This window comes from Cyprinodon tularosa, unplaced genomic scaffold (genome assembly GCF_016077235.1).
Source record: "Cyprinodon tularosa strain WSP-4 unplaced genomic scaffold, ASM1607723v1 ctg180, whole genome shotgun sequence".
In the NCBI taxonomy this organism is placed as follows: domain Eukaryota; kingdom Metazoa; phylum Chordata; class Actinopteri; order Cyprinodontiformes; family Cyprinodontidae; genus Cyprinodon; species Cyprinodon tularosa.
Genome location: NW_024038609.1, coordinates 425,001 through 441,600, shown reverse-complemented (window position 1 = coordinate 441,600; position 16,600 = coordinate 425,001). Strand labels below are relative to the sequence as shown.

General features: G+C 48.4%; 1 protein-coding gene across 4 annotated transcripts in view; it reads left to right on the top strand.

Annotated features, from left to right (window-relative positions):
* Window positions 1-16,600, top strand: part of dgkzb (diacylglycerol kinase, zeta b) — a 101,544-nt gene that overhangs the window by 58,850 nt on the left and 26,094 nt on the right. For all 4 annotated transcript variants that reach the window (XM_038282202.1, XM_038282201.1, XM_038282199.1 and 1 more), the window contains 11 exons: window positions 941-1,012; window positions 1,227-1,343; window positions 1,633-1,707; window positions 3,553-3,654; window positions 3,914-3,996; window positions 4,116-4,176; window positions 4,251-4,364; window positions 4,447-4,587; window positions 4,671-4,749; window positions 11,880-11,935; window positions 12,021-12,083. In XM_038282202.1, the coding sequence (XP_038138130.1) occupies window positions 941-1,012; window positions 1,227-1,343; window positions 1,633-1,707; window positions 3,553-3,654; window positions 3,914-3,996; window positions 4,116-4,176; window positions 4,251-4,364; window positions 4,447-4,587; window positions 4,671-4,749; window positions 11,880-11,935; window positions 12,021-12,083 (963 nt within the window). The remainder of the gene's footprint in view (window positions 1-940; window positions 1,013-1,226; window positions 1,344-1,632; window positions 1,708-3,552; window positions 3,655-3,913; window positions 3,997-4,115; window positions 4,177-4,250; window positions 4,365-4,446; window positions 4,588-4,670; window positions 4,750-11,879; window positions 11,936-12,020; window positions 12,084-16,600) is intronic.

The window sequence follows — 16,600 nt, the reverse complement described above, 5'->3', positions numbered from 1 at the left end:
GGGTAAATACACTTTATTTAAGACATTTTTTTTCTAGACCATTTTTGCAGTGTATAGGGCAGAAGGTGCTCTAAACTCTCATTCTCTGCCTTTAAACCTCAGCTCTAAATTATTATGGCACCAAAGGGTTCTGAAACAAACAATATTAGCATGTTATAATCCTAACCGTTCTTCTGAAGTGTTTTAAAGTGTAAAGCTCCTAATCTAATAGAGCTTTTAAGAAGGAGAAGTTTGAGGTTAGAAGTCTTTCTTCCTACACTGGAAAAACAATCTAGAAATACATAGAAATGTCTTAGATTAAGTGTATTTACCCTGAATTTGAGTAGGTAAATGAGGTTGTTTGCCAATGGAATGCCAATGGAATGCAATCAACTGGTTTTCTAAGGAAAACCAGTTGATTGCATCAACTCATTGACTCTTCAGCAATCCCTCACACTAAGCATGCTTGTAGCGACAGTGGAGAGGAAAAACTCCCTTTGAACAGGAAGAAACCTCCAGCAGAACCAGGCTCAGTGTGAGCGGCCATCTGCTGAGGCCGACTGGGGTTCAAGGAGACAGAAGCAGAGATACAAAAAGCAGCTGTATAAGGCGGCCTCATCCAGGAGATCCACATTTTCAGAAAACACACAAAACTCCACTCCTCATCAGTGTTACTTACATAAAGTTACTTACAGTTTAAATGTTTCTTACATAAAGTTTTTCATTATTTTATTAAAACAGCTTTTAAAAGGAGATAAGCTTTGAGCAGGAGGACTGTAGGTGGTACCCAGTTTTTATTTATTTATTTATTTTTAACCATATTGAGCACATATAGGGCACTTGGGGTAAAGTGCCTTGCCCATCAACCGGCGGCAGCATGAAGCTGTGATCTAACTCACTGATTGTAGGCCTGGTTTTCATCTTGTTTGGCCTCACTGTGTCTCCAACATGTCACCCACAGGGCTTCCAGCAGAAGTTTACATTTCACAGCAAGGAGATTGTAGCCATCAGCTGCTCCTGGTGCAAACAGGCGGTGAGTTCATCTTCTCTGGTTGCTTTAAACTCTCTCCAAGGTTTACGGTTCTCCATAAATGTTCAGAGTAAAATTCCTGGTTTAAGGGATGTTATGATGCAGAGATAAAGCCTGAAAGTTGATTGGATGTAAACTACCTTAAATGATCACTGATGAGCGAACGAAGCTGCAGCGTCATATCTTCCTGCTAGCTGACTCTCCGTCTCTGTTCCAGTATCACAACAAGGTGTCGTGCTTCATGCTGCAGCAGATTGAGGAGTGCTGCTCTCTGGGAGCTCACGCCGCCGTCATCATCCCTCCTACATGGATCATCAGAGTCCGCAAGCCGCAGGTTAGCACGCAGGTTTCCTGTTTTTTATACAATTCATTACCTTCCACAAGTCTGTTCAAAGTAAAGACAGAATAACACATTCCTCACTTGATTCTATTGTTAACTGTAGAAATATATGCAGGTCAATATTTACTCAGCCTCCATTCGATGGCTTTAGACTCCTGATCCACCTCTTTGGCTTCTCGTTTCCCTTTCTGTAATCCAGACTTCTTTCTGATAACTAATCAGTCACTGCAACTGCAGAGAGGAAATTCTGCAACTGATCATCATTCTGTTTGTATTTCTGCAGACGTCTCTAAAATCCAGTAAAAAGAAGAAGCGGACGTCACTAAAGAGCAACAAGTCGACCAAGAAGGGAGCAGAGGTGAGGAGCTGGCGTCAAAGACACGCTGTGATGTGCTGAGACAAATGTGGCTGTAAATGACAAACCTTCTGTTCCCCGGTGGCTTCGAATGCAGCATTTTGTTCTCCAGTGGCTTCGAATGCAGCATTTTGTTCTCCAGTGGCTTTGAATGCAGCATTTTGTTCTCCAGTGGCTTTGAATGCAGCATTTTGTTCCCCAGTGGCTTTGAATGCTGCATTTTGTTCCCCAGTGGCTTCGAATGCAGCATTTTGTTCCCCAGTGGCTTCGAATGCAGCATTTTGTTCCCCAGTGGCTTTAAATGCAGCATTTTGTTCTCCAGTGGCTTTGAATGCAGCATTTTGTTCTCAAGTGGCTTTGAATGCAGCATTTTGTTCCCAGTGGCTTTGAATGCAGCATTTTGTTCCCCAGTGGCTTCGAATGCAGCATTTTGTTCCTTGGTGGCTTTGAATGCAGCATTTTGTTCCTCAGTGGCTTTGAATGCAGCATTTTGTTCCTCAGTGGCTTTGAATGCAGCATTTTGTTCCCAGTGGCTTTGAATGCAGCATTTTTTTCCTCAGTGGCTTTGAATGCAGAATTTTGTTCCTCGGTGGCTTTGAATGCAGCATTTTGTTCCTCGGTGGCTTTGAATGCAGCATTTTGTTCCTCGGTGGCTTTGAATGCAGCATTTTGTTCCTCGGTGGCTTTGAATGCAGCATTTTGTTCCTCGGTGGCTTTGAATGCAGCATTTTGTTCCTCGGTGGCTTTGAATGCAGCATTTTGTTCCTCGGTGGCTTTGAATGCAGCATTTTGTTCCCCAGTGGCTTTGAATGCAGCATTTTGTTCCCCAGTGGCTTTGAATGCAGCATTTTGTTCCTCGGTGGCTTTGACTGCAGAATTTTGTTCCTCGGTGGCTTTGAATGCAAAATTTTGTTCCCCGGTGGCTTTGAATGCAGCATTTTGTTCCCCGGTGGCTTTGAATGCAGCATTTTGTTCCCCAGTGGCTTTGAATGCAGCATTTTGTTCCCCAGTGGCTTTGAATGCAGCATTTTGTTCCCCGGTGGCTTTGAATGCAGCATTTTGTTCTTCGGTGGCTTTGAATGCAGCATTTTGTTCCTCAGTGGCTTTGAATGCAGCATTTTGTTCCTCATTGGAATCCACACATTTTTTTTAATTAACAAAGTGAAGTCAGTGAACACACCAATTTTTTAAATTGTAGTCAGCATACTTGTTCCATAGTGACTTTGAATGCAGAATTTTGGCTAACAGCCATAAGTATGTTGTTCCACACTGAAGGCAACCGTTGGTTCATTAATGAGATTTTTGTTTATAAAAAAAATAAAAAATAAATAAAAAGAAAAGGCTTGGGGGTTTAAAGCGTTTTGGTTCATTACTTCAATGTTTGAAGCACTTCATTCAACACTAGATTCTCTTCAGTACTCAGTGAGGGTTTTTGTTAAATATTTACAATAAAACAAAACATTTTGCTTAGAAAAGACTTTACGCTTGGCTTGTTGTTCAGAAAGGACATTGAACATATCATTTTATGCAGTAGTCGTATTTGAATGCAGCATTATGTTTCATAAGGAAACGGAACCTGATGTTTTTTTTTAATAATAACATTAAATCTGTTTGTTTGGTTTTTGACTTTATTTGTACTATTTTGTTTTAGAATGAAAGTTAAGACAACACTTTGGTACATAGATGCAGTGAACGCAGCGTTTTGTTGGAGCTTAGAATTACAGACAGAAATCCAAATTATTATTAGAGGAAGGAAATTAAAGAAGTCATTTTTTTCAGTAATGACACTAAATGCATTGTTTTGCATCATGTGTTTGCTAACTTCCTGATGTTTCTCTTCTCTCTCAGTGCCAAGATGGCCGCTGGAAGCCCTTCCTGGTTAAGCCCCTCCCCTCCCAGCTCATGAAGCCCCTGCTGGTGTTTGTTAATCCAAAGAGCGGCGGGAATCAGGTAGTTTTTTTTTAAAAAAGGCAACAAATAAATTTGTTAATAGAATAAATGTAAAAATAACCAAAGCTTGGATCGGAAGCTAGCAGCTGCTGCTGAAAAGGTGGCGTTTCCCATCTGCTGATGGAGATCCAGTCCTCAGGAGATGGGTCAGAAATGATGACGATTTCACAGCTGCCTGCTGACCACCCCAGTGTCTCACATCCTAAGGGGCCGGGTTTGGTTGTCCTCGCTGCTGATCCCCTGTCTTCTTCTTCTTCAGGGTGCAAAGATCATCCAGTCGTTCATGTGGTACCTGAACCCTCGGCAGGTGTTTGACCTGACCAAAGGTGGACCCAGGGAGGGGTGAGAGCTGCTGAATATTTATTACTCAGTCATTCCAGCCACCGTTTCCCCAGATTGTTCCAGTTTTCTTTTCCCAGCTTCATGATGTCTCCTGACTGTTGTCCCCCCCCCTCCTGCAGGCTGGAGCTTTACTCCAAAGTTCCCAACCTGAGGATCCTGGCCTGTGGTGGCGACGGCACCGTGAGTGGGGGCCGTGTTAAATAAATCATAGCTGGGCATCAGATGCTGTGGTTACATAACGTCTGTCTGTTCAGGTGGGGTGGATCCTGTCCGTGTTGGACCAGCTGAAGCTCTGCCCCCAGCCTCCGGTCGCCATCCTTCCTCTGGGGACGGGCAACGACCTGGCCAGGACTCTGAACTGGGGAGGGGTGAGTGTAACCTGGAGCTTGTTGTGTTTGCAGGGAATGAATGAAGCAGCTCTCCAGTCAACCTGCTGTACTCTTGCCTCAGGGCTACACGGACGAACCCATCACTAAGATCCTGTCCCACGTTGAGGACGGGAACGTCGTCCAGCTGGATCGATGGAACCTGAACGTCGAGGCCAACCCGGAGGCTCAACCCGAGGAGAGAGACGAGCAGCAGACCGACAAGGTCGGCACAGACTCCTGAGGGAAGATCTGGTTTGTAAAACATGGACCGGTTCTCTCTGACCATTGTTTGACCTGATCCCTCAGCTTCCGATTGACGTCTTCAACAACTACTTCAGCCTGGGCTTCGACGCACACGTCACACTGGGCTTCCATGAATCCAGAGGTCAGTCAGGCCCACACCTGTTCTCCATCATTCCAGGTGTCTGTTGCTGCTTGTTTTGGTCCAGGAAATGAAACGGTTTGGGTCCAGCTTCAGCTGGAAGACAGATGGGCTCTCACTCTGCGGAGCTGATGTGGCTGTAGAACAAGCCCGCATCATCAGGCCTCCGCAGCTGTGCTTGACCATTGGTCATTGACCATGGAACACGAACAGGAAATGAACGAGAAAATCCATATTTCCAAAAGAAAATGCAGAAAACAGACAAAATTTCCCCTAAATGTCTTTCAGTAAATGAAGCTAGAGATGTGTGTAAAATAAAGCTGTAGTGGAGGATCTGTCGCTCCTTTGCTCTTACTCTGCATGCGTATTTCTGCTGTTTATGTCCTGTTAGCCTTGGCTGTAGCTCCACTGCTCTCACCATACATTATAAAGATACTGAGAGTCTGGAAGCAATCAGTTTTACACGTTTATGAGAAGAGGGAGAAGTTACTTTTTTACTTTCTTCTTTTTCAGACAAATCTTAAACTATAACACTAACTAGTTGTGGTTCTGCATAACATAAATGCATACATAAATAAATAAATTGAGTTGGTTTATTTGTTATTTATCTCTAATTGTAGAGAGGACTCCTCCATGAAGAAATCAGTTTTCCTTCTCTGCCATAAAACACAAAAAGTCATCCTAAAACTAGGGATGCACGATATTGGGATTTTGGCCGATATCCGATATGCCGATATTTTAAAACTCATGTAGCCGATAACCGATATCGATACCGATGTTAAAGCTGGACAAAAAGAAGTAGTCATTGAAAATAGCAGTTTTGTTATCCATTTCTGACACTTTGAAAAATAATATACTCAAATATATTTTCATATGCTGATATCAAATTGACTTTTAAAAACGCGGTATCGATCTATTTTACTTTCAAAATCTTGTGAAATTTAATCGTTCTGTTACAAACTCTCGTGATATTTTGCAAATTCTTGTGAGATTTTGTTAGTAAAATAGATCGATACCGCGTCAATATATCAACATATAAAAATATGGCAAAATTTTGTGAATTTTCGGGGGATTTCGTAGCATAACGATGACATATCGCAATATTTCATTAGTAAAAGAGATTGATATGGTGTTTTTAAATGGCAATATATCAGCATATGAAGATATTGGGATATTTTAATGGATCAATATTTTTTCCCTCGTCTTTAGAAGTTTTTTTTTTTTTTTTTTTTTTTTTTATTAACTTTCTTTATTGGAAGCAAGTTAAGAAACACAGTAGTTACACACAGGTGTAGCATGACAGATGACTCTTCCATTCTTTTTCCCCGTTTTTTTTTCTTTTTCTCCCCTTTCTCCCCTTCCCCCTCCCCTTCCCTTCCCCCCTCCCCTCCCCTCCCCTCCCACCCCAATAAAGAGCAGTTGCTCATGTAAAGGAAAATCAACATATAATCAATAGAGTGTGTATAAGAACATAAATAAGAAAAGTAGAATGACTAAAATTAGAAAAAGTGTTAAAAAAAGAAAATAAAAAAAAAAATAAAATAAAAAAAGGGGGGGGGGGCTCAGTCATCACAATCAGGTAGAGGTGTACAATGTTCAATGTAATTTAATAGAGGTTTCCAAGTCCTTTCAAACGAACTTAAGGACCCATTGAGGGAAAATCTAAGTCTCTCAAGCCTGACTGTCAGTAATACTTCCTTCATCCATCTGTTGAGAGATGGAGGATGAGGATGTTTCCACTTAAGAAGTATGAGTCTCCTGGCCAGCAGGGTGACAAAGGCTAGAACAGTTTGAATGGCTTTAGAGTTAAAGGGCTGTAAGGGGACACCAAACAAAGCTAAGTGAGGATCGGGAGTAATGACAGTATTGTACGCTGTACTAAGAGTTTTGAAGATTTCAGACCAGAATGTGGCATGCCTGGGGCAGGACCAAAACATATGGGAATGGTTGGCTGGAGATTGTTTGCACCTATTACACGAATCAGTTACATTGGGAAAAATCCGGGATAACCTTAGATTAGTGTAGTGGGCTTTATGTACAACTTTACATTGCAAGAGGCTGTGCCTTGCGCAGATTGAAGAGGAGTGAACCATCTTTAAAACCTGTTGCCAATAATCCTCAGGCAGCGAGGTTCCAAGCTCTTGCTCCCACGAGTCTCTGGGTTCAGGTGCCGGGGTATTGGCAGTGGTATTAATGAGGCTGTAAATGCTAGAGGTCAATCGTTTTTGTTCAGGGTCAAGAGCCAGTAGTGAGTCAACTAGAGATGCTGGGGGGCGACTGGGAAATTTGGGATTCTGGTTCTGAATAAAGTGTCTTATCTGGAAGAAACGAAATAAATGGGATTTGGGCAGGTGAAATGTTTCTGAAAGCTCTGAAAAGGACATAAAAGTCGCTTGGTTATAAAGGTCTTTAAATTTAGTTATCCCTTTGTCAAACCAAGTCTGAAAGGTCAAATCAGAACAGGAGGGCAGAAAGAGGTGATTGTTTACAATTGGAGAGAAGTCTGAGGCTCTGTGGAGACCGAGGCTTTTCCTAATTTGGATCCAAATTTTAATAGAGTTAAAAACCAGAGGATTTGAAGTAAAACTGGATATAGTTAACGGGAGTTGGGAGCAAATCAGGGAATGAAGAGAAAGTTTAGAGGATGAAAGTTCCATGTGTACCCAGGCAGGTCTTTCATCATCGGCTGTGTTGGTTATCCAATATAAGAGTTTATGAATATTGCAGGACCAGTAATAGTGTAAAAAATTGGGCATCGCTAAGCCGCCAAGCGCCTTTGGAAGCTGTAGCACTGACTTTCTGATACGTGGATTTGTGTTGCCCCAGAGGAAGGAACTTAATGATTGATCAAGCAATCTGAAAAAGGACTTGTTAATAACCACAGGGATATGTGAGAAAAGATATAGAAACTTGGGTAACACAACCATTTTAACCAAACTAACACGACCTGCCAGGGATAATGGGAGAGCAGACCATCTGTCAAAGTCTAGTTTACATTTCTCAAGGAGAGGAGAGAAATTTTGGGAGAAAAGTTGGTTGAATGAATTTGCAATGTGCACCCCCAAATACTTAAATCCATCCCTAGCATATTTAAAAGGGAAAAAGGTTGGTGGGATATTTTTGGCCAGAGAGTTAACAGAGAAAAGTTCGCTTTTGTGGAGATTAAGTTTGTAGCCTGAGTAAGATCCAAATTTTTTAAAGATATCTAGAATTACAGGAAGAGACGCAGCAGGGTTAGCCATATATAAAAGGAGGTCGTCAGCATATAACGATAATTTATGGACTTTCCCGGCTCTGGTAATGCCCTCAAACCCACCCTCCTGACGAAGCCAGATGGCTAATGGCTCGATTGCTAATGCGAATAAGAGGGGGGAGAGAGGACAGCCCTGTCTAGTTCCCCGACAGAGGGGAAATGAGATTGACTGAAGACCATTTGTGTGGACAGTGGCAACTGGGTTGGCATAAAGTAGTTTAATCCAAGATATAAATTCAGAGTTGAAACCGAATCTTTGCAAAACAAAAAAAAAGGAAGTTCCACTCCACCCTGTCAAAGGCCTTCTCTGCATCAAGTGAGACAACCACTTCGGGAACGTTTGAACTAGGATCACTAATAATATTAAGGAGTCTCCTTGTGTTGTGGAATGAGTGCCTACCTAGCATAAAACCTGTTTGATCAGTTGAAATTATACTTGGGAGGACACGCTGTAGACGGAGGGCAAGAATCTTTGACAGAATCTTTAGATCAACATTTAAAAGGGAGATGGGTCTATAGCTACTGCACATTAGAGGGTCTTTATCCCTCTTTAGCAGGAGAGAAATTGAGGCCTACGACAGGGTGGGGGGTAAAAACCCCTTAGCAAAGGATTCATTATACATTTGTTGAAGGGCTGGGGCAATGGTAACCGAGAATGACTTGAAAAATTCAGCAGTGAACCCATCGGGGCCCGGAGATTTACCGTTTTGGAGTGCTGAAATTGCTTCCTGTACCTCCTTGACAGAAATGGGATTTCCCAGCTCTCCAGACAAGTCTTCACTAATTTTAGGGAAAACTATCTTATCTAGCGGGTTATCGTCTCTCCAGACATCCGATGGACACTGTGAGGAGTAAAGGTTGGAGTAGTAGGAGCAAAACATCTTAGAAGTTTTTAAGTCTGTAAAAAAAAAAAAATGTTTTTGAGGAAGAAGAAGAAGTAGGATGTAAATTTTTGTTTTTGTTTAGACTTTAGAAACTCAGAAGCTGATCAAATATCGGTGGGGGGCCGATGTCCGATATTCAGTTTTAAGGCCGATACCGATAGGGGGCCGATTACAGGTGCTGGTCATAAAATTAGAATATCATGAAAAAGTAGATTGATTTCAGTAATTCCATTTAAAAAGTGAAACTTGTATATTATATTCATACATTACATACAAACTCATATATTTCAGATGTTTATTTTGTTTAATTTTGATGATTACAAATGACAACAAATGAAAATCTCAAATTCATCATATCAGAAAATTAGAATATTACTGAAGACCAATAAAAACAAAGGATTTATAGAAATGTTGGCCAACTGAAAAGTATGAACATGAAAAGTATGAGCATGTACAGCACTCAGTATTTAGTTGGGCCTCCTTTGGCCTGTATTACTGCAGCAATGCGGCGTGGCATGGAGTCGATCAGTCTGTGGCACTGCTCAGGTGTTATGATAGCCCAGGTTGCTCTAATGAATTGTTGGGTCTGGTGTATTGCATCTTCTTCTTCACAATACCCCATAGATTTTCTATGGGGTTAAGGTCAGGAGAGTTTGCTGGCCAATTAAGAACAGGGATACCATGGTCCTTCAACCAGGTACTGGTAGCTTTGGCACTGTGTGCAGGTGCCAAGTCCTGTTGGAAAATGAAATCTGCATCTCCAAAAAGTTGGTCAGCTGCAGGAAGCATGAAGTGCTCTAAAACTTCCTGGTATGTGGCTGCGTTGACCCTGGACCTCAGAAAACACAATGGACCAACACCAGCAGATGACATGGCACCCCAAACCATCACTGACTGTGGAAACTTTACACTGGACTTCAAGCAACGTGGATGAAGTGCCTCTCTTCTTTTCCTCCAGACTCTGGGACCTTGATTTCCAAAGGAAATGCAAAATTTACTTTCATCAGAGAACATGACTTTGGACCACTCACCAGCAGTCCAGTCCTGTTTCTCTTTAGCCCAGGCAAGACGCTTCTGACGCTGTCTGTGGTTCAAGAGTGGCTTGACACAAGGAATGCGACAGCAGAAACCCATGTCTTTCATACGTCTGTGTGTGGTGGTTCTTGAAGCACTCACTCCAGCTGCAGTCCACTCTTTGTGAATCTCCCCCACATTTTTGAAGGGGTTTTGTTTCACAATCCTCTCCAGGGTGCGGTTATCTCTCTTGCTTGTACACTTTTTTCGACCACATCTTTTCCTTCCCTTCGCCTCTCTATTAATGTGCTTGGACACTGAGCTCTGTGAACAGCCAGCCTCTTTAGCGATGACCTTTTGTGTCTTGCCCTCCTTGTGCAAGGTGTCGATGGTCGTCTTTTGGACAACTGTCAAGTCAGCAGTCTTCCCCATGATTGTGTAGCCTATAGAACTAGACTGAAAGACCATTTAAAGGATTTTGCAGGTGGTTTGAGTTAATTAGCTGATTAGAGTGTGGCACCAGGGGCCATCAATTTTGAACCTTTTCACAATATTCTAATTTTCTGATATGATGAATTTGAGATTTTCATTTGTTGTCATTTATAATCATCAAAATTAAACTAAATAAACATCTGAAATATATGAGTTTGTATGTAATGTATGAATATAATATACAAGTTTCACTTTTTAAATGGAATTACTGAAATCAATCTACTTTTTCATGATATTCTAATTTTATGACCAGCACCTGTATATCGTGCATCCCTACCTAAAACAAGCATGAATTCTGTATTTATAATCTTTAATGTTGGTATATTTATGTGAATAATTAACGACTTTGTTTCTGTTCCCAGTTTATGGTTTATATATTAATTAGGTAAACAGGACAGTGGTTTTTAAAGTGCGGTCCCAATAGTCGGCCACTGAGAGACGATTTTTTTTAACCTATTTTTGTTTTTCATTGTGGATGATCTTTCTTAAAACACTATAACTTGTAATAATATCTCACGTAAACATGGAGATTTAAAACTGAGCTAAGAAAGGATTATCTCACTGTGGCAAAACTCACAATACTTGAGTAAGTTTTGCATATTTTTTTTACTTATTATTTTCTTTTTAAACAAACAAATGTGAACACACATTGCTAAACATTACTTGGTAAATACAGAATATATTTAACGCTGCATGTCATGAAAAAATTGAAATAATATCCAGAATCCAGATGAGGTTAAATGGACGTATAGACTAGAAAGATGGAGGGTTAATATATCGTAACCATCTGTGGGATTCATGTTATAGATCCGTCTCGCTATAGGAAGCTTCTCCTCACAAAATCATCAGACTTCTATATTTAAGCAGTTATAGCCTTTAAAGAGTTTTTTTTTTAGCGGTAAAGCTTCTCAGAAAAGAACATAGATCCGTCTAAACATTGGTGCTGCTGCCGTCCAGTCGTTCTCCTTTAACCAGCTGCTCTCCATCAGTCTGGGGATTTTATGTTTCTGTTTGGTGAAAAAAGCCCCGGCTTGGATTAGAACCAACAACCCATCAAGCCATCATCAACTTTTTCAACTATATTTTTACTACATTTTATGAAGAACAATACAAAACATTCCCGAACAACATGAGAAATAAAGCTTGACAGTGAAAAATAAAGGAGGTTAAGACGCTGTGGGGGATCATGGGATCCTCCTCAGAGGAGCCGCATTATGCGAACCCACATCCACTAAACCTGATCAGGTCTTCAGCTTATTTAAGGCACAGATTCTTCGGGTGTTTATTAAATTCACCTAAAGGATGACATAGAAATCTTTGGTCCAAATACAGAACCTCCATGAACTGTAGAACGAGAGCTTTAGTTTTTTTTTTTTACTTCTCAGATTAAATCTCATCAAACAAAGAAACCAAACTATGAAGTTCAGCTTCAAAAGCTTCTAGAGAAAAATCATCTCCTGTTTTTCTTTTTTTTTAATCCTGTCTTTTAGAGGCCAACCCTGAGAAGTTCAACAGCCGCTTCAGGAATAAGATGTTCTATGCCGGGGTGAGTGCCGCCCTCCTCTTCCTCCTCCTTCAGTCCGCCCCATCAGAACCATGGCGTTTAGATCCGTTCATCTGTTGTTTTTCAGACTGCCTTCTCGGACTTCCTGAGCGGCAGCTCCAAAGACCTCGCCAAACACATCAGAGTGGTGGTGAGTACAGGCAGCCGGTTCTCAGAAGCTGTTTACCCAGAACTAAGCAGAACCTCCAACATATGAAGGCTGGTTTTAACATCTGAAGCCCAGGAGAAGCTGAGCTGTTTGCGTCAGTCTGTCGACTGTCATCGGGTCAGAACCAGGTCTTCAGAAACCCAGTTTGGTTTTATTCCCACCCAAACAGACCTGCATTTAGAGAGAGTAGATATGCAAGCATCCGGGTGACATTACAGAACCTTTAGAAGCTGCAAGCGGACCCGGCAGAGAGCAACAAAGCCTCGTCCTTTTCATCAGCATCAGCAGATGAGCCCTTCGGAGAGCCACTTTACTCCGCTGCCTACAGATGCATTATCCCACCCGGGCCGCACCGACCCACCGCAGGCATTGAAAACAAGCTGCCACCAGGTCGGCTATGACTAAAACTCTGAAAATAAAAAGGATTTTCTCTTTTTAAACAAAAAGAGCTAACAGGTGCTGTTTAGACACCAGCTGTTCAGCAGCAGGTATGATAAGGAGAAGCAACGTCAATTTGGCCCCTTGTGGGGGGGGGGGGGGGGGGGGGGGTTTCATCTGATATTTGGTTCCTTAGAAGAGGAGAGGAGATGTGTTCTGAAGCACAACTGGGTCAGACAATGGCTAAAGCTGCAGGTCCAGTCAGACCTTTGTGGTCTGTTGTGATTAATATCTAAGAAAACGGTGAAGAACCGGGGGCTTACTGAGTTCGGCCCCTCTGACGGGCTTCCGGACCTCTGACGCGGTTCGGGCCCTCTGACTGGAGTTCGGGCCCTGTGACTGGGGTTCGGGCCCTCTGACGCGGTTCGGGCCCTCTGACTGGGGTTCGGGCCCTCTGATGCGGTTCGGGCCCTCTGACTGGGGTTCGGGCCCTCTGATGCGGTTCGGGCCCTCTGACTGGGGTTCGGGCCCTCTGACTGGGGTTCGGGCCCTCTGACTGGGGTTCGGATCCTCTGACTGGGGTTCGGGCCCTCTGACTGGGGTTCGGGCCCTCTGACAGGGTTCGGGCCCTCTGAGTGGGGTTCGGGCCCTCTGACTGGGGTTCGGGCCCTCTGACGGGGTTCGGGCCCTCTGAGTGGGGTTCGGGCCCTCTGACTGGGGTTCGGGCCCTCTGACCGGGATCGGGCCCTGTGCCTGGGGTTCGGGCCCTGTGACTAGGGTTCGGGCCCTGTGACCGGGATCGGGCCCTGTGCCTGGGGTTCGGGCCCTGTGACCGGGATCGGGCCCTGTGCCTGGGGTTCGGGCCCTGTGACTAGGGTTCGGGCCCTCTGACGGGGTTCGGGCCCTCTGACTGGGGTTCGGGCCCTGTGACCGGGTTTGGGCCCTGTGACCGGGATCGGGCCCTGTGACTGGGCTTCGGGCCCTCTGATGCGGTTCGGGCCCTCTGACTGGGGTTCGGGCCCTGTGACTGGGGTTCGGGCCCTCTGATGCGGTTCGGGCCCTCTGACTGGGGTTCGGGCCCTGTGACCGGGATCGGGCCCTGTGACTGGGCTTCGGGCCCTCTGACTGGGGTTCGGGCCCTCTGACTGGGGTTCGGGCCCTGTGACCGGGTTTGGGCCCTGTGACTGGGCTTCGGGCCCTCTGACCGGGGTTCGGGCCCTGTGACCGGGTTTGGGCCCTGTGACCGAGATCGGGCCCTGTGACTGGGGTTCGGGCCCTCTGACTGGGGTTCGGGCCCTCTGACTGGGGTTCGGGCCCTCTGACGCGGTTCGGGCCCTCTGACTGGGGTTCGGGCCCTCTGACTGGGGTTCGGGCCCTCTGACTGGGGTTCGGGCCCTGTGACTGGGGTTCGGGCCCTCTGACTGGGGTTCGGGCCCTCTGACGCGGTTCGGGCCCTCTGACTGGGGTTCGGGCCCTCTGATGCGGTTCGGGCCCTCTGACTGGGGTTCGGGCCCTGTGACTGGGGTTCGGGCCCTCTGACTGGGGTTCGGGCCCTCTGATGCGGTTCGGGCCCTCTGACTGGGGTTCGGGCCCTGTGACCGGGATCGGGCCCTGTGACTGGGGTTCGGGCCCTCTGACTGGGGTTCGGGCCCTCTGATGCGGTTCGGGCCCTCTGACTGGGGTTCGGGCCCTGTGACCGGGATCGGGCCCTCTGACTGGGGTTCGGGCCCTGTGACCGGGATCGGGCCCTGTGACTGGGCTTCGGGCCCTCTGACTGGGGTTCGGGCCCTCTGACTGGGGTTCGGGCCCTGTGACCGGGTTTGGGCCCTGTGACCGAGATTGAGCCCTGTGACTGGGGTTCGGGCCCTGTGACTGGGCTTTGGGCCCTCTGACTGGGGTTCGGGCCCTCTGACTGGGGTTCGGGCCCTCTGACTGGGGTTCGGGCCCTGTGACCGGGTTTGGGCCCTGTGACCGAGATCGGGCCCTCTGACTGGGGTTCGGGCCCTCTGACGCGGTTCGGGCCCTCTGACTGGGGTTCGGGCCCTCTGACTGGGGTTCGGGCCCTGTGACTGGGGTTCGGGCCCTGTGACTGGGGTTCGGGCCCTCTGACTGGGGTTCGGGCCCTCTGACTGGGGTTAGGGCCCTGTGACCGGGTGCGGGCCCTGTGACCGGGGTCCGGGCCCTCTGACCGGGGTCCGGGCCCTCTGACCGGGGTCCGGGCCCTGTGACCGGGTGCGGGCCCTGTGACCGGGGTCCGGGCCCTCTGACGCGGTCCGGGCCCTGTGACTGGGCTTCGGGCCCTCTGACTGGGGTTCGGGCCCTCTGATGCGGTTCGGGCCCTCTGACTGGGGTTCGGGCCCTGTGACTGGGGTTCGGGCCCTCTGACTGGGGTTCGGGCCCTGTGACCGGGTTTGGGCCCTGTGACCGAGATCGGGCCCTGTGACTGGGGTTCGGGCCCTGTGACTGGGCTTCGGGCCCTCTGACTGGGGTTCGGGCCCTCTGACTGGGGTTCGGGCCCTCTGACTGGGGTTCGGGCCCTGTGACCGGGTTTGGGCCCTGTGACCGAGATCGGGCCCTCTGACTGGGGTTCGGGCCCTCTGACGCGGTTCGGGCCCTCTGACTGGGGTTCGGGCCCTGTGACTGGGGTTCGGGCCCTGTGACTGGGGTTCGGGCCCTCTGACTGGGGTTCGGGCCCTCTGACTGGGGTTCGGGCCCTGTGACTGGGGTTCGGGCCCTCTGACTGGGGTTCGGGCCCTCTGACTGGGGTTCGGGCCCTGTGACTGGGGTTCGGGCCCTCTGACTGGGGTTCGGGCCCTCTGACTGGGGTTAGGGCCCTGTGACCGGGTGCGGGCCCTGTGACCGGGGTCCGGGCCCTCTGACCGGGGTCCGGGCCCTCTGATGCGGTTCGGGCCCTCTGACTGGGGTTCGGGCCCTGTGACTGGGGTTCGGGCCCTCTGACTGGGGTTCGGGCCCTCTGATGCGGTTCGGGCCCTCTGACTGGGGTTCGGGCCCTGTGACCGGGATCGGGCCCTGTGACTGGGGTTCGGGCCCTCTGACTGGGGTTCGGGCCCTCTGATGCGGTTCGGGCCCTCTGACTGGGGTTCGGGCCCTGTGACCGGGATCGGGCCCTCTGACTGGGGTTCGGGCCCTGTGACCGGGATCGGGCCCTGTGACTGGGCTTCGGGCCCTCTGACTGGGGTTCGGGCCCTCTGACTGGGGTTCGGGCCCTGTGACCGGGTTTGGGCCCTGTGACCGAGATTGTGCCCTGTGACTGGGGTTCGGGCCCTGTGACTGGGCTTTGGGCCCTCTGACTGGGGTTCGGGCCCTCTGACTGGGGTTCGGGCCCTCTGACTGGGGTTCGGGCCCTGTGACCGGGTTTGGGCCCTGTGACCGAGATCGGGCCCTCTGACTGGGGTTCGGGCCCTCTGACGCGGTTCGGGCCCTCTGACTGGGGTTCGGGCCCTCTGACTGGGGTTCGGGCCCTGTGACTGGGGTTCGGGCCCTGTGACTGGGGTTCGGGCCCTCTGACTGGGGTTCGGGCCCTCTGACTGGGGTTAGGGCCCTGTGACCGGGTGCGGGCCCTGTGACCGGGGTCCGGGCCCTCTGACCGGGGTCCGGGCCCTCTGACCGGGGTCCGGGCCCTGTGACCGGGTGCGGGCCCTGTGACCGGGGTCCGGGCCCTCTGACGCGGTCCGGGCCCTGTGACTGGGCTTCGGGCCCTCTGACTGGGGTTCGGGCCCTCTGATGCGGTTCGGGCCCTCTGACTGGGGTTCGGGCCCTGTGACTGGGGTTCGGGCCCTCTGACTGGGGTTCGGGCCCTGTGACCGGGTTTGGGCCCTGTGACCGAGATCGGGCCCTGTGACTGGGGTTCGGGCCCTGTGACTGGGCTTCGGGCCCTCTGACTGGGGTTCGGGCCCTCTGACTGGGGTTCGGGCCCTCTGACTGGGGTTCGGGCCCTGTGACCGGGTTTGGGCCCTGTGACCGAGATCGGGCCCTCTGACTGGGGTTCGGGCCCTCTGACGCGGTTCGGGCCCTCTGACTGGGGTTCGGGCCCTGTGACTGGGGTTCGGGCCCTGTGACTGGGGTTCGGGCCCTCTGACTGGGGTTCGGGCCCTCTGACT